The sequence below is a fragment of the Adelges cooleyi genome, unplaced genomic scaffold (genome assembly GCF_023614345.1).
Source record: "Adelges cooleyi isolate 19-005CV unplaced genomic scaffold, UGA_ACOO_1.1 ACOO_flye_CR_arks_rails_tigmint_CR_PRNA_30, whole genome shotgun sequence".
Classification (NCBI taxonomy): Eukaryota; Metazoa; Arthropoda; class Insecta; order Hemiptera; family Adelgidae; genus Adelges; species Adelges cooleyi.
In genome coordinates this window covers 20,719,149-20,743,160 of record NW_026095971.1, presented here as the reverse complement: position 1 = coordinate 20,743,160, position 24,012 = coordinate 20,719,149, and the positions used below count along the sequence as shown (strand labels likewise).

Sequence of the window (24,012 nt, the reverse complement as noted above, 5' to 3'; positions counted from 1 at the left end):
TATTGCTTTCTCCAGAGTATAATAATTATACCAACACACATGCATGTGAATGAACTATATGAGATAAAGTTCCAAAACTTTTCACAGCACTTCTACATGTCAAGAAGACCCTAAATAACAAAACCCATTAATCGGTTTCAGAGATCTGGTTGGATAAAGAAAAATGTAGCTAAAATTGACAATTTTTTTAATTGTAATAAATCTAAATAATTTATTTTTATTTGTTAAATTCATATTTTGTATTTTCTTGACAAGCTTTATCTATTGACTCGGAATCAACTTTCTATTTCTTATAGTTTAAGAGGAAATTAAAAATTAAGCGTTTATAAGATGTAACACACAGACTTGTTTCAAATTCAAATCATCATACCGCATTTGCACCTGTGCAATCCGATCTACCTGTATACTACCATATTATATGAAAGCTAAGATAAATAATATGTATCTTCTCGCTATTAGTCTGTAGCACTACCATTAATTACAGCAAGATCAGAACTCAGATGATCATGCGAAATGTGTGATCCAAATTATCAATTATCACCAGAGCAGTAAATACAAAATTGCAGAACATGATCTTTATGGAGATACTTTTTTTATACAGAACCAACGAGGAGAAACTGTTGATCACATGACTTCCCCTGGAAGTAAGGAGATACTGCATTTTATAAAGTTTGTTAATGAAAATGCAGTATCTCCTTAAAAATGAAAAATAAAGTAAAAATAATAACAAGTACAAAACAAAACTTTCAAAAATATTAACGTTGCTTATGACTTATAAGTTATAACCAACGCAAAAAAAAATATTGAAGGAAAGTATTAATTTGATTTTTGGATCTTTAAGATGGCAGAATATTACTCTATGGCCTATGCCCTACGGCGTAGACGGTCTGTGGCCGCCGCAACGTTATCGCGAAGGCGCAGGGCGGCATCGGTAACACGGACAGGATCGGCCGCGGCGGCCGCCGGTGCAGTACCGATCATGGAAACAGCGGCGCGCCCGGCGGCGTTTCTTCCATGAGCTTGCGGAAAACGCACCCCCGATCGAACGGCGCGGCGATTGGCAAACATGGCCGCGCGGCGGTATTACCGAGCACGTCTGAACAGCCGCAGCACTCGGCGGCCGCAGTGACCGTCGACGGGAAAACTTTCACCGCCGCCGTTGCGCACTACAGTGACCACTGCCTGCCGCGCCGTACGTGGTTTTTTTTTTTTTGTTTTTTTTTATACATACCGCGAGTGGTGCGTCCGTGGAATTTTTTTTTTTTTTTTATCACCACTCGATCACCGCCGTACCGTCATCCGGTTGTGTTTCTCGTCCACAACAATGTTCGAAGGTGTGCCGTGGCGACGTACCGGACCTTTGACGACGTTGCCGACGGACGGGACGACTCGTGTCACCGCGATAGTGTTGTTCGTTTCGACGGCATGCACCCGGTCGCCGCCCGCCTAAACCGCCACCGCCCCGGACTGTTCGCCAACAGAGGTTGAACACGCCGCCCTTAGTAGGATTTTGTTACCTTTATTAAAAAAAAAATAATAATAACATTAAATGTGAGTAATATCCATTATATATCCGTTATGAATGTAAATATATTATTATAATACCTAATACAACATTGTGTGTAGTAAAGATAACGACTATTTTCGATGATAACGCAAACGAATCCTCCCCAAAAAAGGCAGACTGAATTAAAATAATATGAACACATTTACAATGCAAATAACTCCGTAGATTGTTTCCAGTATATTACCTACCTTAAGTTTTTTTTTCATTTTTTTTTTTAGAATGTTCTTGAAGTGATCTAGACTTTACAAACTGAGCGCATAAACAAAACCGTCAACATGTGGAATATGATGTGCGATGTCATGCCGACCATCAACGAGGACAACATCAGTCAGCGTCATCAGTTGTCCGGTGAAGATAACCGAATCAACGAGTTCGTGGACACCCTAGTCGAAGAGCGCAATAAGCTTTTAGATACTCTCAGTAAAAGTCAAGTTAAACTTGACGAAACCGAAAAGCTATTGGCTGAAGTCGAAGGCGAAAAAAGGGCCTTACAAAGTCAGATTGATGCTACGTTTCCTGAGGTAAGTCTTATCTAAACAATATTATAAGTTTTCCTATTCCTACGTACCTACCCATCACCCATGTTTTTTTCCTAGACATTGTAAATGGTGTTAAATAGTATTCATAGTAGGCCGTCCTTTCAAGTAATTAAAGAAACCGTTATGTTTTTCAAGATCCATTAAACTCCTAATGATTGCATAATTTAATAAACAAGAAGTAAGCTGGACGGAACGCATTTTCGTCCTAGTTCGCTCAGGTCAAGTGCATTGGTTTGTTATGCATTTGAGCCTGAGACATTAGATAATGCAATGTTATTGTTATACATTACCTTTGCTTTCTTTATGGAGATACAAGGGCAGTATGACAAGTCCAGCATACTTCTTATTTGTTATACTATGAATGATTGTTTTGTTTAATTCAGCTTGGTAGTATCAATTTAAGGGTTATAGGTTATCAGTTACTTATTAATATACAATAAAAATAATTCACCTTAATCTCCTTATTTGTTTGTATAGTTAATACCTATAAAAAAATAAACAGCATTGACTATAATTTATCAAATACTGTAAATATTAATTATATATATATATATATATATATATATATATTATATTGAATAATTATGTTATGTAGTCAATGCTAGGTGAAATAACTTATCAGACTACCGTTAATTATTGGTTTTTTCATAACTGGCTTTTATGATTATCTGGTTAATTGTTTCTTAATTGGATTTTCTTTTTATGTAATTTTGATTTTTGCATTAGATAGGTTCATATTTTTGGGTTATACTTTAAATTTTATTGAAAATTAGAGCTATTGCAAGGTGAAGATAACAGCTTCTATTACAAAGCATACAATTACGAGACTATGTACTCGTCTTATTCCCTTTAGTACTGTATAGGTTGATACCATAAATATAATTAATGCATTCCAAGACATTAAGAAAAAAAAAGGTCTATTACGAATATTTACTATTAAAATTGGGGAAATTAATAAATTCAGAAGAGCGGTGTAGGTATATAATTTTTTTTTTCCCCAAAAATTGAGATTATTGGTGCAGGCTAAATTTAAATAATTTACTGTTAAATAAATAATACTATTGAAAGTGTAATATTAAGTTTAAAATGATGTGTTCTGTAACAATTCTATAGATATTTTCTTTATACAAGTAGAGATGTATGTCATGACAAACGACATAATATGATGTAAGTCCGACATACATAACTACGCTGTAGTAATTTAATATAATTTTGTAAATTTATGTATTTCTTATTTAATTAATGATTTAATGGAGTAAATCACATCTATATTTTTAAAATTAATTGAAAATGGTAAAAGTCAAAAGTAGTTTTAACCCTTTTAGTAATGTAATCATTAAGTATCCTTATATATTGCAGTTCTATTTATGAACTAAATAATCAAACTATTTCATTTATCGTACAATAAAACTAGTTGCCAAAAAAGAACAACCGACACACCCCAAAAAGTGAGTTTTTTGGTTAAGCCCAGGAAATCCTAAGTTTTTATAGGGGTTTATAGTTTTTGGGTTTATGCATACCCAAAAGAACTTAAGGGGATCAGTTTTTTTTTTTTAAATCCCGGTTTTTGCCAACTTTGATAAAACTAAAAGGGCTATTAATATAATGTTCTACAGAATTTTAAATAAAAGCGCTATTATTGTAAAACTAATGGTTTTATCTAATGTTTGTATTGTAGTGCTGAGTGTCCAGCTAACCAGTCTCTTTAGTGTTGACGATTGTTCAATTAGTGTATTCTACCTATACATTTATAGTACTTATATTTAATCAATGATAATTATCGGTCTAGTATGAAAATATGTTATTAGTACTAACAGAATGCAATAATTGAAGTAATTAATTACTTTACCGCAAAACCCCAATAGGGATTTTTCAATTAATAACAATAATAATATTAATGACTCACGGTTGAAAATTCAGTAATTTTTTAATTACAATTTTTTTTATAAATAGATAAAAATTGTATATATTGCTGTAATCTCACATTTTTCTTAAATCATTTAAGAAATAAAATATTGCTAAAATATTTTATTAGGATTTCACAGATACTTAGCACTACAATTACATTTTTGAGGATCGTAGCAAATTTCTGACATGTATTTTAAATTGAAGCTTGCAAAACACTTGTACAGTATAATTATATAATTTGCCCAAAGGTGCCCACGGGTGAAAATTCGGGGGGGGGACTCTGATTTTGTAATAGCTTTTGCGAATTTAGGATATAATTTTTTTAACTTGCAGAGAAGCTAAGGGGGAGTTTTCCTCCCCTTCTCCTCCCTGTGGGTGCCCTTGAATTTACCCATCCCCTTTCATAATATTCAATTGTTTACCAGCCCTTAATATTTCTGGTTATTCTCTGATAATATAGTCGACCTAATGTTATCAATCTCTTATCTAACAATTGTCAAAAATCGTGTACTACGAAGGTCTGAATATTATTTTTAGATGGTGAGAAGAGCAACCGCTGTTGGGTACTTGGTCGGAAGTTTAGCACTTGTTGCTTCGAATTCGGACAAACCCGAACATCACAATATGTCCAAATACAGTATTTATAATATATGTATGTATATATTATAGTATAGTGTATTGTACTACCATAATATACTAGCAATTTCTGTCCTCATTTTTCGATTTTCCAAATAGAAAATAATTCTAAAAATTACGGTTTTAATTAAAAATCAAAACGCACGATGCTCGCCAGGTTTTCGAGCATAAAGAGAGAGAAAGAGAAAATATAGTTGGTCGGCCAAATAGCTAATGAAAAACGAGGATTAAATGCGAGTCGTTTTAAAATAGGATCCAAAAGAATCCTGAAAGTCCGCCAAAACCAAAAGAGTAATCTCTGAAAAAAATCGCCGGTGACCAGACACACGCGCCTTATTTATGTAATCTATCTCACTTAAAGGCAAACTGAAAGGGTTTGTATATTAAGATGAAAAGGATAGGCAATGTTTGACAAAAATTCATCTAGTAGCCATTTTTGAATATGTCGACTAATTTTAAAGGTGAACACAATTTTTCTAAGTATACAACTTTTAAAGTTATGTTGATGGCAAATTTTTGATGAAAAAAACGATAATGGAAGTCATTTCCTGGTGTCTACACTGAACAGATTAAAAAAAAATTTCTTGTTATGGTAAGCTTACTATTTATATCTGTGGGGACTAAAAGGCAATGTTGTGAAATCAGTTCGGTAAGTGTTCACTTTAGAAAGTTACTTGGCGTTTTAGTGTTTATTCGTGTACGCGTTCCTCTCGAAAACAAATATTCTATTCAAAATAATAATAATAATATGCCGTTGCCGTTCAATGTCGATTGGCATTCGTGTGTGTGTGTGTGTGTTTTCCCCCAATTTGGAAAACTTTCCCAAAAGAGCTTTCTGGGCATTTGGCGGTGTTACACAATCTCGCCCAAAACTAGAACCGACGGTGTCTTTATATATTTATTTTTTTCTGTACACGTCGATTTGTTGTACCTAATTACGTCAACTCACGTGGGAAATAATAGTGTTTTTTTTTTCTACCTTGTTGTCTTTACACGGTGAACGTTGCACCTCTTCCAATAGCTGTTCTCTATTACATTATATGCGCGCACCCTTACGGATCGATAGGCCCGGCAGTTGACCCGGTGCCCTATTTCTCGGTCTCACACCCCAACTGGCTGCGTCGATTCGTCTCCCCACCCCCATTATGCCCTCTCTCATTATAGTTTTTTCCCGTTAAGTTTATTTTTTGCTTCTCGTTCTCTTAACGCCCCCCCCCCCTATTCCCTCTGGACAAGCGCGAGGGGGTCGCTGAAAGTTTACTTTTCAACGTCGGTCGAGTATAGGGGGGGGGGGTAGCGGTTAAACGTTTGTAATTGAGTTCTGCTTGATGAATAATATAATAATAATAATATAATCGTTTACACGAAGATTTACAATAATATACATTCAGCCGATTATACTATTTAACTATTAGTCAATGAAAATTGGGTTTCGTCGAGATTTGTTGGGTAACTTAAAACGATTGTTGAGTTAATCAGCCGAAATGAGCTTGTTAAAGAGTTACTTGGCATGTTAAAATGCCATAGATCATATTATACATTAGGTACTAGTTGAGTTCTGATTAAAAAATTATAATATTATCACATTTCGTGATAACCAAATGAGAACGTTGCAATTGAGGTAACCGCTTTGGTAACCCGAGTAACATTTCGTTAACTCAACAAATATAATTTAATAATAATAATGTCGTGGTGAAACCTACTTAATTTAACCAGATGTTAAATTTAAATGAATTGTTAACTAACATTATGTTAAGAGTGTATTTAATAATAGTTGGTGAAACCGGCTGAATATCTGCAAAGTAAAAAATTAGGTTTGTTTGGAATTATGTCTGTACATAATACATGGGATTATCAGTTTAACGTAAGACACTGGTGGTTTACTCGGAAGATTATCACAATTTTTTAGCTTTTACTTATATTTTTTGTACGTCAATCGTATAAAATTACCAAAAATTTACTTTTTTTTTAGTATTTTCCAGTTACAGTTGATAACGCTATAAAAAATACTAAAAAAAAAAAATATTTATTAATTTTATAATATTGTAAAATTACATAAACAAAAATGGTTTCAAAAAAAAAGAAAGAAATGCTACAAAATTGTAATTTTTTTAACATATATCTAGTGTTTTACCCTTAATAAATCACCCTGTATATAACATGTGTACATCATGTAAAGATTTAACAATTCAGTCTGTTTTTAATTATGTCTATTCACAAATAATTACAGTTATATCATTTAATAGAGGTTTTTTTGTACTTTTTACAAAATTAATTGGAACCCTTTAATTTTTATATAAAAAAAAAGTATATCTATTGTAGGTAAATAAAACTTTTCTTATAAAAAAATATCTATTTGCAAAAAAACGATCTACTGGAAATCATGACAGGTTGATAACATCATAATATGTTGTGTCATCTGTCAAATAATTATAGTTATTCGACAGCCAATAACAAGTAATACTTGTAATTAATCTACAAGTTACTGTTATTTAAAAGTATAGGTAAGGGTTAGACGTCCAATCTCAATTTTTTTTATCGCCCGTACTACTCATTCACCTGCTCTAGGTCTCTTACCTGAACATTTCAACGCTTCCAAATCGAGCAATTCTCTTTCAGAACTTGTTAACAACCAGTCATTATTTTTATCTGATCATTTCATATAATAGTTATATAAAAAAATAGCGATTTCTTTTTCATAGTAGTGTATCGTGTATTCAAATCGTGTATCTAATAAAAAAATTGATATTAGATAATATATAATTATAACAAAGAACTAGTTTGTCATTAAAATAAAAAAAAACAATTAATTAAAAAATAGTTATTTTCTTTGAAATATTGCAACGTAAATCCCCCTGTTGGTAAGTACACATTATATCTGCATTCCATGGAATCATACAAGTTCAAAAATTGTGCTAAAAAAAAAAGCGAAAAAAATCCTCCCCTTTTGAACAAAAATAGTTAATCAAATATTTCTGGTCATTTTTTCTGTCGTTCTTGGAGCTGTATATTTTATTAATTACATCCGAACATTTACAAGCGGTATAATTATTTTTCGGAAAGTTGTCTAATTAAAAATATCTTAAATTTGGTTTTATAAAGTACCTTCTGCAAACGATTCGATGTATCAAAACTATCTTATGGCTGGGGGTATGTCTTATGGTCACCAAAAGACATACTCATGTTCGACCATTCCTTCGAGGGAAATACTGAGACATTTTTCTAATTAATAGTCTGTGTTAACCGTATAGCCTAGTTAAGTGCAAATTATTTTCAGTATTCCAATTCAAAGTATGCTTTTGCGCGGATTGAGGTATTTTTTTCTATTTCTTTATGTTTTTTTTTCCATTTGGCCAATGAGACTTATTGAAACAGTTTTAGCACTATTTTTTTTCCTTTCCACAACAATAATGTTCGTTACGCGTATCGCTTCCCTCAACCGTGTCTTCTGCTAAAATATTCTATAAACTTTGAGGTTTAAGTGGCTCTATTTTTCACACAAGTATAGTATAGATAATTTGCGGGTCCGTTCAATATAAACTGTACCAGTGCTTCAAGGCTAACGAGACGAAACCAGATTTGCTTATATAGTTTAGTTGAATATTATTGTAAACAAATAAGGTTTCTATTCAAATTAACACGTCGAGTGTGTAAAATTAGCATAGAATTTTTTTATGTTAAACGGCGTAAAGCCTGAAGATCTACATGATCTACGTACTAGCTTCACGACACTATGGATCTGACATTGTGTTTAAATGTGAAAAATTGGAATTTGGCCAAACCGTGAATAACGCGCAAAACAGTTCTTAGACGAGGTATAAGAGACAATGGATGCCAATCAGTAAATGTTACAATTAAAGGTCAGAAAAAAATAAGTGCGCTGAAAAAATTCAGTGGATTTTTACCGACTCACTCACCTGTTATTTTTATTTGGAAATAATATTGAAACGCATTATTTGTATATATTTTTTTAACTATGTTGCCAAATAAATTTCCCCTTTTGTCGCCGCCGGCTCGTTATTAAAACTATTTCCTTAACGTGCGTTGTGCAATCGATGGCGAATAAATTGCCAATTAGGTACTCTATTCGGTCTTGGCTAATTTATCATTTGTAATTAGAGCCCTAAAACACCCTCCTAGAGTGGAACGAAAAGGCTTTGGCTTTTACTTAATTGAATCTCAATCTCCCCGTCCGTTGCATAAAACTGATTTCGTTGCGTTCATTATTATAAATTATTCTATTCATTAACGTTACAATAATAGAAAAGACATTTTACAGGCTTCACCTACACGTTTTTTAGTTAATCGAATTTTACATAATCGCATAAAATAAAATAGGCGACAGATTTCAAAAATATTTGTTTTGTTTTTTAAATTTAATCATAAATCTAACTAATTTTCTAAGTGCTAAATCAAAAATCGACCTTTTATAGCCCACATAGAGAAAAAGGTAAGGGAAAAACAAAAACTGACTTCTACGAAAATCATTTATTTTTTCAAACATTTGCCATCAAACTAGGAGAAAAATAATTATGTTCTCCTTTAAATTAGTCGACATATGCAATGTGGCTACTAGATGGATATTTGTCAAATATTACAGCTACCCTTTTCCCCTTAATAAGCAACCCATTTCCGTTCTCCATGACTTATTTTTTTTATAATTTCGCGGACCGATTGCGTTGTGAAAGTGATGTTTTTTTTTCGACTAATGTAGAATAGTTAAGTGGTGTAAAGCACAGGCCAATACAAACGTGAGATCTACTATTCACAATAACATGTTTGTTTTCTCGCCCTGTCTCTGCGTGTGTGTGTGTAACGAAATGAAAAAAGCAGCCAAGTTAAAAGTCGGCACAACTCGAATATTCTTTTATTGACATTCGCTTACTTTAATAAAATATATATATCTTCACTTGGCCCGTTACGGAAATGTCTAGTTTTGTATGGAACGCCACGCCGACTACTCGTTTACTTTCATTCGTTCACACCTTCTCTCTCTCTCTCTCTCTCTCTCTCTCTCATTTTCTTTTACTTTGTCAAAGATCCGAGTAAGGCGTTATTACACGCGTTTGCCTTCGGGCCGTTATGTATTTTATTTAGGTGGGAAAGTCATCGCCGGATGCGCTCGAAAGTAGTGTAAAAAGCAGCAGTATATGATAAAAGTAAAAGTCGCTGGTGTGGTCTGTTTGTTTAGCGCAGCGACATTCTTCGATAAGTCACGGCGCGCACTCAAAGGCCGTGTAAAAAAGCCATTGAACAGGAAAGGTTCGGGACTTAAGGGGAGGAAGGAAGGAGAGGGTAGGCGGGGAGGTAGTCCCGGGGCCAGAAAGGTAATACCCGACCAGAGATTATTATGAGGGCGCAGCACTGGTAATGAAATACATGGGGATTATTTATATTTTTCTTTTTCACCGGATGCGCAATAGTCGGTTTTCATTTCCCTTTTTTTTTTTTATTTATTTATTTAGACTTCCACGCGACACTTGTGCTTTTTTTAATTTGAGTGTGCGTATTCCCCTTCGGTATCTCCCGGCGGGATGTACTACGCAATTCACACTTGTCGTTCCATCGGCATTTGCATCGTAGCGTTTCTTCTCTAACACCGTGTGTCCTCCGCTTACCGTGGCCGAAACAAAAATTATTTTTCTAATGGAAAATTAAAGTTAAAAAAAAATAAAACAATGAACATCAATTTACTTTACCGGTCGAACGCGTTTGCTACGCTGATAAACGACGCGGCCACCACTCTGTTCGATACCTGTGACAATTCGCGTTACAATTTCCAACACAAGTCCAACGTCAACAACAACGCCAATACATGCGCTTGCATGTTACATCTGGTATTGCTCCAGGTACATAGTATTTCCTATTTACCTATTTTGTAAGACTTGATAAAATTATCAAGAATTTGGGGAAAATAAGTAAAAAAAATTATGTTTAAGAACATCTGGTAGTTTCCCAAATAACTATAGGGCGCCGCCACCTAAATTAAAATATGTATTTTCTAATAAAAATAAAATTATGTAATAAACATGTTGAATTTCTGCTACAATGAGCACTGAAATGTTAAAACATCCCTCGATTCGCAAGTATTCCATGATGGATATTGATGACTGTGGGGATAGGATAGAATATGCCGAAGAATGTTATAGTATTGATTAACCCCCCCCCCCCTAATTAAATGTTAGGTTTGAGACACCCAAATATCTGATTTTGGAACACTCATTTATTTTAGTCTGTATGTGTAAATCAATTGTATGATATTATACTGTTTACCTTCCAAAACTATTAGTCTCGTTAGCTAATACTAAATATTGTTTGGATACCGATTGATACTTGGTATACTTTGATATAACAGATAACACAAACCTTAAAATGAATAACAAAATAGTTGTTCAGTTCAACAAACAAAGTGTTAAGTTGAACACAGCAAATCTGTGATTTTTTTTTTTATTGGACAACAAAATTATAACACTAACAGTGTTAACACATATTCTGTCTACCGTAAAAGACTGATATTGTAGTAAACTTTTTATTGTTTTAGGTATCAAACATTAAGTATTTCAGTTATAAATTTTAACTACTAATTTTAAATATTTGGTAATTATTTAATATTGTAAACAAAAATATTTTCGAAAATGAAAACTACAAAATTGCAATTAATTTAAATGAAATTTAGGTTTCTCACATAAAATTGATCACCCTGTATCTCTTTCCTCTTTTTAACTAGTATAATTGAAGAGTGAATTTGTCAAACGTTCCAAGTGCCAAAATATAAAAATTGAACTTAAAAATGTTATTTGTATTTTATTCATTACCGGAAACACTTATTTTTGAGTTTTAAATATAATTGTTTTTTTTTTATAAATAACTATTCCTTACTTGAAAAATTTACAAAAGTGTTTCCGGTTATGAATAAAATACAAATCAAATTATAAAGTTCAATTTTTTGTCACTTAAAACGTTTGACAAATTCACTCTTCAATTATTTTTCCCTTTGATATTCTGAACTTAAAACATGGTTTTATAAAAATATTTCTTTTTCGTTTTCTAGGAAATTGCAGCTTTGAGAAAAGAACTGAGCCAAACTCGAGATCAGCTAGCATCTAGAGATGAAGAAATAGCTGAGCTGAAAGCCGAAAGGAGTAATACTCGAGTATGTGTGCATTAAAATAGTTTTTTATTTTTTTTTATTTTACATATTTTGTGTTTTTGTTTGGTTTCAGTTACTTTTGGAACATCTAGAAAGTTTAGTTTCAAGACATGAAAGGTCAATTAGATCCACAGTCATTAAGAGACAGACGAATACAAATCCCACAGCGTACACGGGTGTTTCTAGTGAAGTGGAAGTTCTCAAAGCGCTTAAAAGCCTCTTTGAACATCACAAAGCTCTTGATGAAAAAGTATGTGCATTATTAGTGTCTATATTCCTATATTAGCTGTTGTATACTTCATTATTATACTAGTTTAAATATGAATGGAAATATTTTATACACCTAAAACTTTTAACAACGTAAACTCATGAAGTTTATTTTTATTTTCATTTCTTATTATTATTAGGTAAGAGATAGACTGAGGTATGCACTTGAAGCTAATGCAAAACTCGAAGAAAAATTGGAAAGCACTATGCAAGAGGTAAACATTATTGTTTGTATTTTTATTGATTAGGTAAACTTTTTATTATTATTGTTTTATTGTTGTAGCTTGATGTACTCAAGTCTGGTGGTAAATCCGAAAATGATACCAAGGTTCAAGAAAATGGAAGCGCTGATAATTCTGACGGATCCACTCAACAGTTGACTACTATAAAAGTAATTTTGTTTTACTCTTTAGAGATATCATGGTAGTTAAGTTGTTTACTTTCGTATTTAGTAGAACATTCAGTAGACAATAGCAATGCGTAAAACTTAAAAATATTAGTTACGTTAAGGCTCAAAAATACCCAGTAAAATTGAGTAGGTATAATTAAAACAAGTTTAGCTGACATGATAAAAAATACTTTATGAAGTAAAAAAAAAAAATTCCATTGAATCCCTAATTAAAAACTGGTATATCTGAGCCTTAAATTATAGCATTTTATAATTGTCTAAAGGTTTTTTTTTTTTGTAATTGTATTTTATTAGAAGCTTTACATTTTTTTCTTTGATAATAAATTAATGCTTATAAGAGATCTTCGTGCAAATAAGTCTCTTTAACATAATTTAAAGCAGGTGCGGCCTTAATAAGTCCAAACCTCGATATGACAAAGTAAATTACGTTTCCCTCAAGTTTTGACTTATTAAAGGTTTACATTATGGGAGGGTGGATAAATGGCTAAACAATGTGTGCTCTTTAAGTATCAATACTTCATTTCGGCCACTGATTAAGAGTAATTCTGAAATTAATAAATATTCCCCTCTCTTAAAAACCAATGCCTTTTCTTTATCCATTCCACCGATTGTGTATCGGCAAGGGCTAAAGATTTTTTGTATTAATATTGTCTTTCAATCAACTAAATATATTAAATTGTATTTAATGTTTTGGAAAAATCGGATAGAAAATAATGTTATAAGTTGATAAAATATTTTTATAGATTTATTATTTTATACCAAAACTATCTATATAAATATTGTACTATTGTTTATTTTTATTTATCTTATTGAGAAAAATCTTTAAAATTATGCCAGCATGAGTATTTTTAAGCGTTTTATGTAAAGTTTTGGTTTGCATGTCAGAATAGAACACTGAACGGTCACGTTGATGAAACAATTGAAAATGCACCCGATAAAAATCTAGTCGACGCACGTGTGGAAAACTGTATGAATAACGGTATTGACGCTGAGGTTTGTGACAAAATAAAAAAAAAAACTGTCTGTCACTCTCTTGAGTTTCAAAACTGTGTTGAAATTGTGTAATGAATCTAATTTCGACAATATTTCCGTATTTAGAATTCTGAGTATGGAACTTGGAAAATGAACGAACTATCTAGTCGAGTGTCTGAACTGGAGGACTCGCTATCTAAAACGCAACGAGAGCTCCATAAATCGCAAGACAGTAGCAATAACTTGCACCATGAATTGAGAGAAAACATTGCAATTAAAGAAGAACAAGTAAGAAAAATAATATTCTTAATAAAATGTGTATTATCTCATTGTTTTTTACTTTTTTTAAACAGGAAGAACGTTTAAATTCCTTAGAAAAAAAATACATGAATCTGCAACGTGAGTGCACTTCAATACACGATTTGAACGATAAGTTAGAACAAGAATTGCAGCATAAAGAAGCGCAGTTAAAAGTTTGTTTTAGTTTTTTAATTATTTTCAATTTAACTGCGTAAAAAATTATTTTCATTCATTCTATTTTTTTAGTTACAAGAAGAAAAAACCCGTGCAACGCACGAAAAGTTAGAATTGTGTGAACAAAAGTTAGCACAATTCGCCACACTGCCAGAAATAGAACAAGAGCTAAAACAGCGAATGGAGGCCCTTACGCAGGTAAGGGCTCAGGTACGAGTTTCGTTCAACAGATCAAACTACTATTTAAATTTTTCTTTTTTAATATATTCTATTTTTTTTCTATATTTCTTACCCAACCTGTTGTCGAACTCGTATTGTTACTTAGTTTAGTCTTAATACTTGTTATTTATCCTTAAACATTGTTTTTTTTTTATATGTATTTATATATACTATTGTCGATGTTTATTTATTTTTAAAGCACAGTATTGACTTCACGCAATTTTATGTGATCAATCAATTTTTCTTAATTTATTTATATGGCACATTTTTTCAAATCACAATTGAGTTTTTTTTATGAGCTTGTAATTTTCAATAAGAATGAACCCATTCTAAGAGCCTTCTTTTTATTAATAATGTAAAAAAAAAAACAAATATTGACAAAATCGTATAAGATTGTAATGTTATAATTATTATTGTAAATGCCTTTTAATTGAAATATTTTAGAAATTGATAACGTGATAGATCCTAATAAAACATTTCCTAATTTTTATTAGTAGAATTTTCTAAAATAAAATGTTGCATTAATATTTATCACAAATTTATTTAACTTCTCAACATTTAAGTATTATGTAGAATTAAAGTAAAGTATTATTAGAATAATTATGAGGGAAATATTTTTTAAAAGAAAAACATAAATTACAATTATACATATATTTTATAAATTAATTCTGCTTTTAACTTAGTTCCATAGATTTATAGTTTAGAATAAAATCAAAATTTTGTTATCACAATGCACTTAATATTTAAGCACAAATAATTACTTGATTTTGTCATTTGAATGCCGATTTAAATATCTTTGTATAATGTTAATATTTCTTTCAAAAGCATTGCATTCTTAATTTTTATGCTAAATATACTATTACAGGCGCAAGAAAGACACGGTACAGCAGAAGATCGTATCCAAAGACTAGAGTCGCAAGTCGAAGAGAAAAATGCCGAAGTTTTAAGGGTTAATCAAAGGCTGAAAATGAATGAAGAACACAACACTAGATTATCGGCTACAGTTGATAAATTATTATCAGGTTGTATAGTATTAATTAACGTGTTAACATTGAAAAATACTTATACGTTTTGTCTTCAATTACATTACAGAATCAAATGAACGTTTACAAGTGCATTTGAAAGAACGTATGCACGCTCTAGAAGAAAAGAACTTGTTAACGCAAGAATTAGAAAAGTGTCGTAAGCTAGTCGAAGAATTGCAAAACGAAAAGGTGTGTTATTATGATTTCTTTTTTTTTTTATAGTGTTGTTAAATTAATTTGTGTTTCAGACTGAATTATTGAAAGAACTCGGTAAAGCTCGTATGGAAATTGATAATATTAAAAGACAAATGCTCCAGCAAGAGATATCTTTTAATATTCAACAGACTGATGCGCTTACAAGGTTATTATTATTTTTTTTTTGTTTATTTACTTAATAAAGTTACGTAAAATACATTTGAAACATTTTACAGGAGTTTATCGCCTGGTGGACCTGATCAGGGTGGGTTTGCTCATAGCTCTAGTCATCATTCAAACTTTGACACTCACTCAATAGCCCGAAGATCAATGAAATCTAGAATGTCCCCTATGGAATCCAACCACGCCAAGGTTATTGTCTCTATTCTTTTATTTTAAGTATTTTTAAAATCTGTGTATGTAATATATGTATACGTATATTCGTATTTAGGAATGGGAAAAACTACAACAAGCACACGTGCTGGCCAATGTGCAACAAGCGTTTGATGCTTCTAGCGATTGTGACATGGATGGCGGTGACGACGACCTAGACGACGATGGTGGCATGTACTGCGATGCCGGTGAACAATTGTCTCCGTCGGCTGCAGATGCGCAAACATTAGCGTTGATGCTACAAGAACAGTTGGACGCCATCAACACTGAGATCAGATTAATCCAAGCCGAAAAACAAAACACGGAAGCTAGAGCAGAGGAACTCGAATCGAGAGTTGGTAGCATAGAGCATGTTAATCTGTTATCTAGGAGTCGTAACTACGAACGACAGTCACCACCGCTTAGCGGCAGAGGTACACCTCAAAATGAATACCTGCATAAATATCATTCTGTAAGCAAAATTATTCAAACTCGGTTTTTGCAAGCATTAAATTTACCTTGTTTCTCCACATTGTTAGCTCCAGCTAAATGAAGACGACAATATGGGCCTATCGTCCACTCAAGATAACAATGGTGCGGCGAGCCCGTTAACAGCACGCTCTATGAGATTAGAGCGAGTCGCCCAAGCTCTAGCACACAGTCAAGAAGAATTGAGAAGGTTAGCTAGCTAGTTATACCTGGTATTTTATTTTGCTTAACATTCGTAAAATTATTAACCAAATAACTTATTATCTATTAGACGGGCTGGAATTAACAATGTACCGACTACAATGAGCATAATCAATTACAATCCTTCTACGCTCAGGTATAAATTATTAACACTATTAATACAATAATTGATTAGAACCCTTATGTGTCTAGAAAATCCAAATAGCGTTGTAAATAATTTTATATATTTTTCAATAACTTTACTCAACAGTAGTGTCTTGAGCACCCTGTGTAAAGTCCCACGATTATTTTTCTTAAATAACTTACACATTAGACACCATGCAGACTATGAAAAAATGTGCTCCGTAGTGGAGAACACGCTGAGTGTATCTGCACGGTGTCTATAACTATTATTTTACAAAAAAAATAGATATTTCACTATATAACATTACAATGTACTAACAAGGGGAGGCCATATCAATTAATGTACCTTTGGTAGGTTAACTTAAAGTGAAAATAAGAAGACCCCCTCTCTTTTTTCTCAGTAAGTCATACTTACAGATTTAAAATTTCATTAACTTTAAAGTTAATTTTATTCATAATTACGACTTATTGACAAAAAAAAAACTAAATACGTGTCTTATATATTATGGGGTGACTCCTTTGATATGACCTCCCCTTGTAAGTAGATCTTACCACCATAGTTTCTATTTATAATTATGTATACTAATTATTTTTAGCATATGTATAAAAATATGAAATCACGCTCTTCCTCAAGTGTTGTACATTAAAACCATATGTATAGTATTGTACATATGCCCGTTTAATGCTTATTAGATATAGTTTGTAGTAGAAGTTGCTTTGGGTTGTAATATAGGGGTGCCAGTGGCTTTTCCACGCCTCCATCACCGTTGTCCTCTCGTCATAGCAGTCAAGATTCCCTACACCACGGGCCGTCCATGATGGGCCAAGCGGGAACCAGTTTGTCAAGTATATCGAGCGCGTTCAGTATCTCCCAGATGCCATCGTACCATCACACATTGCCGTCATCAGCGTCTGCGGCTGCACAAAAAAAGAAAGGCATCAAATCATCTCTAGGACGGTTCTTTAGTAAAAAAGAAAAGGTGAAGTATTTTTTTTTTTTTTAATACTAATTTTTAAATATAGGTGAATAATAATTTATATTTTGGTGATTTCAGCAAGGAAAAGGTAAAGAAGGCATGAGTGGCATGTTAAGTCAAATGTCCACATCTGATATGTCTTTAGCCAGTTCTTATGCGGGGGACGACACGTCCAGTTTGTGTAGTGCAAGCTTAGGACAAAAAGGCGATTTCGACAGGCGAAAAAAGAAAAAGTACTATAAGGCTACTGATTTATTATTTTACATAGACTAATGACTGAATCACTATTTAGGCATGAACTCCTAGAAGAAGCAATGAAAGCGGGAACGCCGTTTGCATTGTGGAATGGTCCCACTATTGTCGCTTGGTTAGAACTATGGGTAGGAATGCCCGCATGGTATGTGGCCGCTTGCAGGGCCAATGTTAAATCGGGAGCTATAATGAGTGCGCTATCGGATACCGAAATACAAAGAGAGATTGGAATAAGGTAGTACGAGAGTTCCTAAATTTTTAAAGAAATCTACAAATAATTACTTTGTTTAATGTTTTTTATATTTTTTTTCAGTAATCCATTGCATCGTTTGAAATTGAGGTTAGCCATCCAAGAGATGGTATCGCTGACTAGTCCATCGGCACCGGCAAAATCCTTGCGTTCTACTCTAGCGTTTGGCGATATGAATCACGAATGGGTCGGTAACTATTGGTTACCATCGTTGGGATTGCCTCAATACCGTTCTACTTTCATGGAATGTCTGGTTGACGCCAGAATGCTTGACCACCTAACAAAACGGGATTTCAGGTCACAGTTAAAGATGCTCGACGGCTTTCATCGGTAAACAATCGTCGTCAACAGCATTGTATCATCAATGAATTTTTTATCATCTGTGTATTTTGATTATTTAGAACGAGTTTGCAGTTTGGTATTACGTGTCTTAAGCGAGTCAATTTTGACCGTAATCTTTTAGAAGAGAGACGTCGCATTGCTGAACATGAGACTGTGGACATATTAGTTTGGTCCAACGAGCGTGTAATCAAATGGATCACTACTATCGGCCTCAAAGTATGCTGTCAAATGTACATCATGGAGATGTTAATTAAATATTTAATTGTGTTATGTACCTTTTAGGAGTATGCTAATAATTTAATTGAATCTGGTGTGCACGGTGCCATAATAGCGCTCGACAAAAATTTTGACTCCAATACGCTAGCGATGGCTCTGCAAATACCTCCGCAAACCACACAGGTATGTTATAAAACCAATTTGTTTGATTTGTGAATAGTTAAGTAACAATCATTTTGCGTTTGGTTCAGGCTCGTCAAGTTCTGGATACCGAATTCAACAAGTTACTAACCATATCAACGGAACGGAGACTAGACAGTAGTTGTAGCGATCTCGGTGCTTCTTGATATTACCCGGCGGCCTCTCAGGATTGAAAATGACGAGAGGCGCCGAAATTGACTGTCTGTTTTTATTGCTGTACTGTTGTTACAACAGTACTCGGCTGTTATTATTCCATACATATTATAATGTGCTGAACATTTTTTTGTCCCTTTCATATTCTAAGTGGTATATTAAAGTAGAAATTGACCTTTTTTTATTATTTATTATTGTATAACAATTGTTTTTTTTAAATCATTGTTGAGGTAATGTTATTACATCGGTTACCACATCGGAGTATTACCAATCTAATCGGTTAATTTTAAAAAGAAAAACCCTTTTTACATTGTTTTTGTTCTTTTTTTTATTATGTTTTTCTGTGTTGTATAGTATTAATTATTTGATGATCAAACATTATAAATACCCCTAGGATAAAATGAATCTAATAAACGAGTAATGAGTAATGACAAATATTATGCACAATTTCTGTGAGATTAAGTACCAAAGTATTGTTTAACATAATATATATGTGTATACTATTAATATTAAGGAGTATTATTTATATATTACCGTAACAATAATGTATTAATTAGAGAAATGATTAATCATAATTAAGATTTTAATTTTACAATGTAATGTGACCTCGACTTGCATTCGCGTAAGTAACGGTGCAACGCACAATAAAAATAAAGTTTTTATTAAATCTTCCTTCACCGAGTTTGTTCAGTTTGTTTTAGAACTGAGTTACTATGATTATTACTAAGTAAGAATGTAACATCTGTCATATCTTTTATAGTTTTAGTTTATTCACTATTATTATTATTATTTTATTTATCTGTTTTGTTAGTGGCCAGTGTCCCATATATATGTATATATCTATATATATATTATTTTAGTATTATAATATAGGTCTTGAAACAGCCTGTCTCTATTACCCTTTTGACCGTTATTATGTTTATTATAAAATAAAATGGTGTAACTATGTTATAAACATTGTATAAAATTGTTTATGTATAAATTATAATTAAAAAATATAAAGATCATATATTCCTACTTTCTCTTAGGTTCTCGTCAGTTTGTTATTATTGTATATCGAAATAATCTGACACGTAGGCTGATTGACCGCATAAAATAAAAGTTATTGATTTTTTAACTGTGTTATATATTTTTTTTTTTTTTTTACAGAATATATAAAATATAATTAAATGTTTATCCAAATTATAGTTAACGTAATATTTAGAGATACGATTAATTTTTAATGGTATAACAAGTACATAATAATATGCTTACTCAATCAAATAGCTATCCAACATGATTACACTGTCGCCCTGTACTTGAGCTATTGTATTGTCTTAACAAAAATCACTAATACTATTACTGTTACTTGAAATTTTATCGTGAAATTATAAATGTACGCAAATGATTTTATTATTCAAATATCGAAAGTACTTTTAAGTTAATAAAATACATACTTAAAAATGAATTGGTCTTCCTGAAAATGTTCAATTCTGAAGGCAAGACATAGATTTAACATGTTACAATACAATTAAATGTTATATACTTGTGTCGAAACTTTTTTTTCAACGCTAACCTATATTCACCATGCATTCATTGCGTAATTTCGTCACTATACTGGTTTCATTTAATTTGCCCTAGGCTGTCTACGTACACTCAACCAGTCCTCAAAAGAAATGGGGCCATGTTAAAAAAAATACTGTTTATCCATCTAGACGAACCCGAAAAATATTATTTTATAGCTCGAACAAACCAAAATTAGGTTATAAAACCCCTAGACTACCGAGCTAGATACAAAAGTTGTAGCTTTTGACCGAACAAGACCCAATGTCTATATGCATTTAAATTATAAATAGGGCCAGTGAATTCAAAATTGTGTAGTCCTTTTCTAGAAAAACAATCACCGCAGTACCAACTGTAATTTGGAATCACTTTTGGATGTATCCAAGTCTTTATTTATTTGCCAACGTTTCACCAATTGCAGAGTTTGTCTTTAGAGCGATAGTAACAGTTTTACTGTCACTATATTATACAAAGTATAGTCATGAAAGAAAACAAAGACAAGGATACATCTAAAAGTTGAATCAAATTAATATTTATGTCCATGAAAGTTTTAACACATTCAAAAACCAAATACCAATAGTGCTACTTACTAGAGTTCAATCAAATTACTTAACTTAGAAGATTATTTATTTTTGATAAAATTCCCGTTGATTTTTACGCACTTGCAACAAAGATTATCTATTAAATTTTTTATCTTTGTATTTTCAAAGCAAAATTTAAACAATTATTATAACTCAACTTTTAAAATAATTCGAAAATGTTATAATGATATTAATGTAGTAATACTTTCTTATTGTTTGAACTTTGAGTTACAAAAATATAGTTATTGCCGATAAGAGACTTATACTTCCTGGACTATATTAGTTTTAATAACTGTGATACAGTTTAAATGTACATAATCTTATGTATATTAAATGTAGTTACAAAAAAAAAAACAAATTACAACAATTTCCAAGGAACTATCTTAAATATACATCAATTTGTTTTTTCGTGTTGTTGTATAATTGTTTTTTATATTAAATAGAACAGTTTTTAATTTAAGTACTTGTGGTTTCATAACCACATTTTTTAATATAATATTAATGAATAGAAACATAATTTTAATAACCAACAGTTGTCACTTCAATAATTTTTAGTTAAAAAAACCTAGTTTATTGTTTTTGGTACTAGCATCATTATCGTCTTAACCACCAATCGTCTGTGCCAGTTTTTTCATTTTGACTACCCTGACCACTTTTTAAGTTTCCAATTACTCCCATTACCGCTTTGTTTACAGCAGCTACTACCATATCAGAATTGATATTTTTGTCATTGCCGTAACTGCTGGCAACTGGTTGATGTGCACCACTCCCTCTGTTATACGATCTATCATAGCTGTCTTGATCATAATCCCAAATATCATCCTGCGACCAAGCGTGCACACGTGGAGTATGGTCCCTCCTTCTTTCTTTATATCTATCTCGACTTTCATAATCACTCCACTTGGGGGCCATTTCTTTTTTTGGAATAGCTTCTGTACACACTACATTACAATCACCTACTTTATGGTCTTTTCCTATAACTTTCTGAGCAGACATAGGATCGGTAAACGTTACAAATGCAAATCCTCGATGTGGTCTGGGTAAAAACAAATCCGATATTTCACCGAATTGTATAAAATAATTTTTTAATGCTTCTTCATCGACGTCTTCAGACACTTGACCTATAAATACTTTACGTGGCACTTTGTTCACATGTTTGTCTTTACTGTTTGGTATGCGTACATCACACCAGCGTCCTTCTATGTTATGCCTCTCGAGCATTACACGCACTTGAGATTTTTTATGCTTGAACCGTACAAATCCGTACCCTTTGGATTTTCCATTAGGGTCAGTTTTAATTTGTGTGTATTCTACTTGTCCAAATTTAGAAAAATATGATTTCAAATCATCTTCTGTCACTTTCCAAGGTAGACCGAGTACGACCAAATCCATATCGGAAACACTATTATCATCATCTTCTATTTTGTCCTTTTCTTCAACTTCTTCGTGCTTACGTTTAGCAGCTGATGGGGTTACATTACGAAAATTACACATATACACACGGTCTGACCAACCACCTTCGGGCGGAAAAAATTTCCCTTCGTTGAGACGCACAATACGTAATCTGTTTTCAACACGGTACTTCAAACCGATGACGCCAGGATATTGGCCTTCTAGGGTGCACAACGCCACACTGTTGTCTTCCTCAGTCGGTATATCAATCGGATCGCTGTTTTCATTTTCCGATACCTGTACGTACATTATTGCTAAATGACAACAAAAAAATGTAGGTATTATTATCACAGATTATATAATCTGTATAGTGATGACACATTACGGTGAACAAGTAAATTATAAAATATAATATGTTTGAAGAAACTCACCTAAATTACAGTATCAATATATTTAAGATAAGTTGAGAAAGCTTAAGTAATAATACTGTGAAGGATTTAAAAAACTTAACACGAACCTATAACCTATTACAATGAATAAAAGTGCGGTTTAGTAGTGTAGTGATAGGCAGAGCAAAAAAAAATCAACTATTATACTCAAGACTTAACACCGTAGTCCGCGCACAAGACACAACGGTTTATCAATTAATAGTTATTAAAATTATTATTTAGTATTTACTTCCGACGCCGAGCCGCCGACCTCGGTCCTTGCTCGGTTATCACAATAACCGGCAGCCATTGACGCCAACAAATTCTGAAGATAACTTGATAAATGTTCAAGTGGCAGCACTGTCGGCCTACTCCCCACTTGCTGGTACATACACCGGAAAAAAGTCTTTCCAAAAGACGGATACACGGGATACTTAAACGCGCTCCGTTCGTATCCCTCAGGCGGCAGGCCTCATCACGTTTCCATGATTTAAATATTTTAATCATGTTTGTCGCGTTCTGTCGTACTGTTCTAGTATAAATCATATAATAAAGAATGATAGAACGCCGACTCGACCTTTTTTTTATGTTACCTCACTAGCGCAGCGAGTGATTCTCTTTTGAACCAAAAATCGATTACTACAATCGATACACACAATCGATTGTTACCAACTATCGATAGTTTTTAATTAGTGATATCAATTTTATACTAAAATTTGATTAGGTCAGTCCTTGAATATGCTTTTATAGTACTACTAATATTATAACTTAAAATAAAAGGTTTATTTTAAACTATAACATGGTCTCCTTATCAATTCTGTAAAATCGACAAAATTGAATCGATCCAGAAACGATTGCTATATTTTTTACTTTTTAAAGTTTTAAGAAAATAAAGCCAATCGTTGAATCGACTGTAAAATACTATGTTGACAGAATTTATAAATTACATTTTTTGCGTGTAAAAGGAATTTAAATGATATATTTTTAAATATATCATATAAATAAATACCTATATCATAAATTGTATACATATAAAAGACTGTCTTGAAAAATAATGATTGGTTTCATTTAATGTACCAGATATTAATATATGATTTTGTACGCAATTTTACGTTTCTACACGACAAATTTT

General features: G+C 32.4%; 2 protein-coding genes across 7 annotated transcripts; one reads left to right on the top strand and one right to left on the bottom strand.

The window, feature by feature from the left end:
• Positions 1-1,197: 1,197 nt before the first annotated feature.
• On the top strand, positions 1,198-20,054 carry LOC126837882 (liprin-alpha-1). 6 transcript variants are annotated; one of them, XM_050571842.1, is made up of 24 exons: positions 1,199-1,551; positions 1,786-2,088; positions 11,702-11,803; positions 11,874-12,050; positions 12,208-12,282; positions 12,351-12,458; positions 13,362-13,469; positions 13,575-13,736; positions 13,802-13,921; positions 13,995-14,132; positions 15,007-15,163; positions 15,234-15,355; positions 15,415-15,527; positions 15,598-15,733; positions 15,813-16,205; positions 16,273-16,412; positions 16,494-16,559; positions 17,331-17,526; positions 17,602-17,756; positions 17,816-18,010; positions 18,089-18,355; positions 18,427-18,583; positions 18,650-18,766; positions 18,835-20,054. In XM_050571842.1, exons 2-24 carry the CDS (start codon positions 1,843-1,845, stop codon positions 18,928-18,930), a joined length of 3,546 nt encoding a protein of 1,181 aa, XP_050427799.1. In that variant the 5' UTR covers positions 1,199-1,551; positions 1,786-1,842; the 3' UTR covers positions 18,931-20,054. The 6 variants fall into 6 exon arrangements, with proteins under 6 accessions (XP_050427801.1, XP_050427799.1, XP_050427797.1 ...); XM_050571840.1 differs by having other exon boundaries at positions 17,280-17,526; XM_050571841.1 differs by having other exon boundaries at positions 1,202-1,551; positions 13,995-14,120; positions 17,280-17,526.
• Positions 20,055-20,060: 6 nt separating this feature from the next.
• On the bottom strand, positions 20,061-23,130 carry LOC126837884 (TAR DNA-binding protein 43-like). Its single transcript, XM_050571846.1, has 2 exons — positions 22,884-23,130; positions 20,061-22,766 (listed from the first exon to the last, which is right to left on the bottom strand). Exon 2 carries the CDS (start codon positions 22,759-22,761, stop codon positions 21,655-21,657), a length of 1,107 nt encoding a protein of 368 aa, XP_050427803.1. The 5' UTR covers positions 22,762-22,766; positions 22,884-23,130; the 3' UTR covers positions 20,061-21,654.
• Between the last annotated feature and the right edge of the window lie 882 nt (positions 23,131-24,012).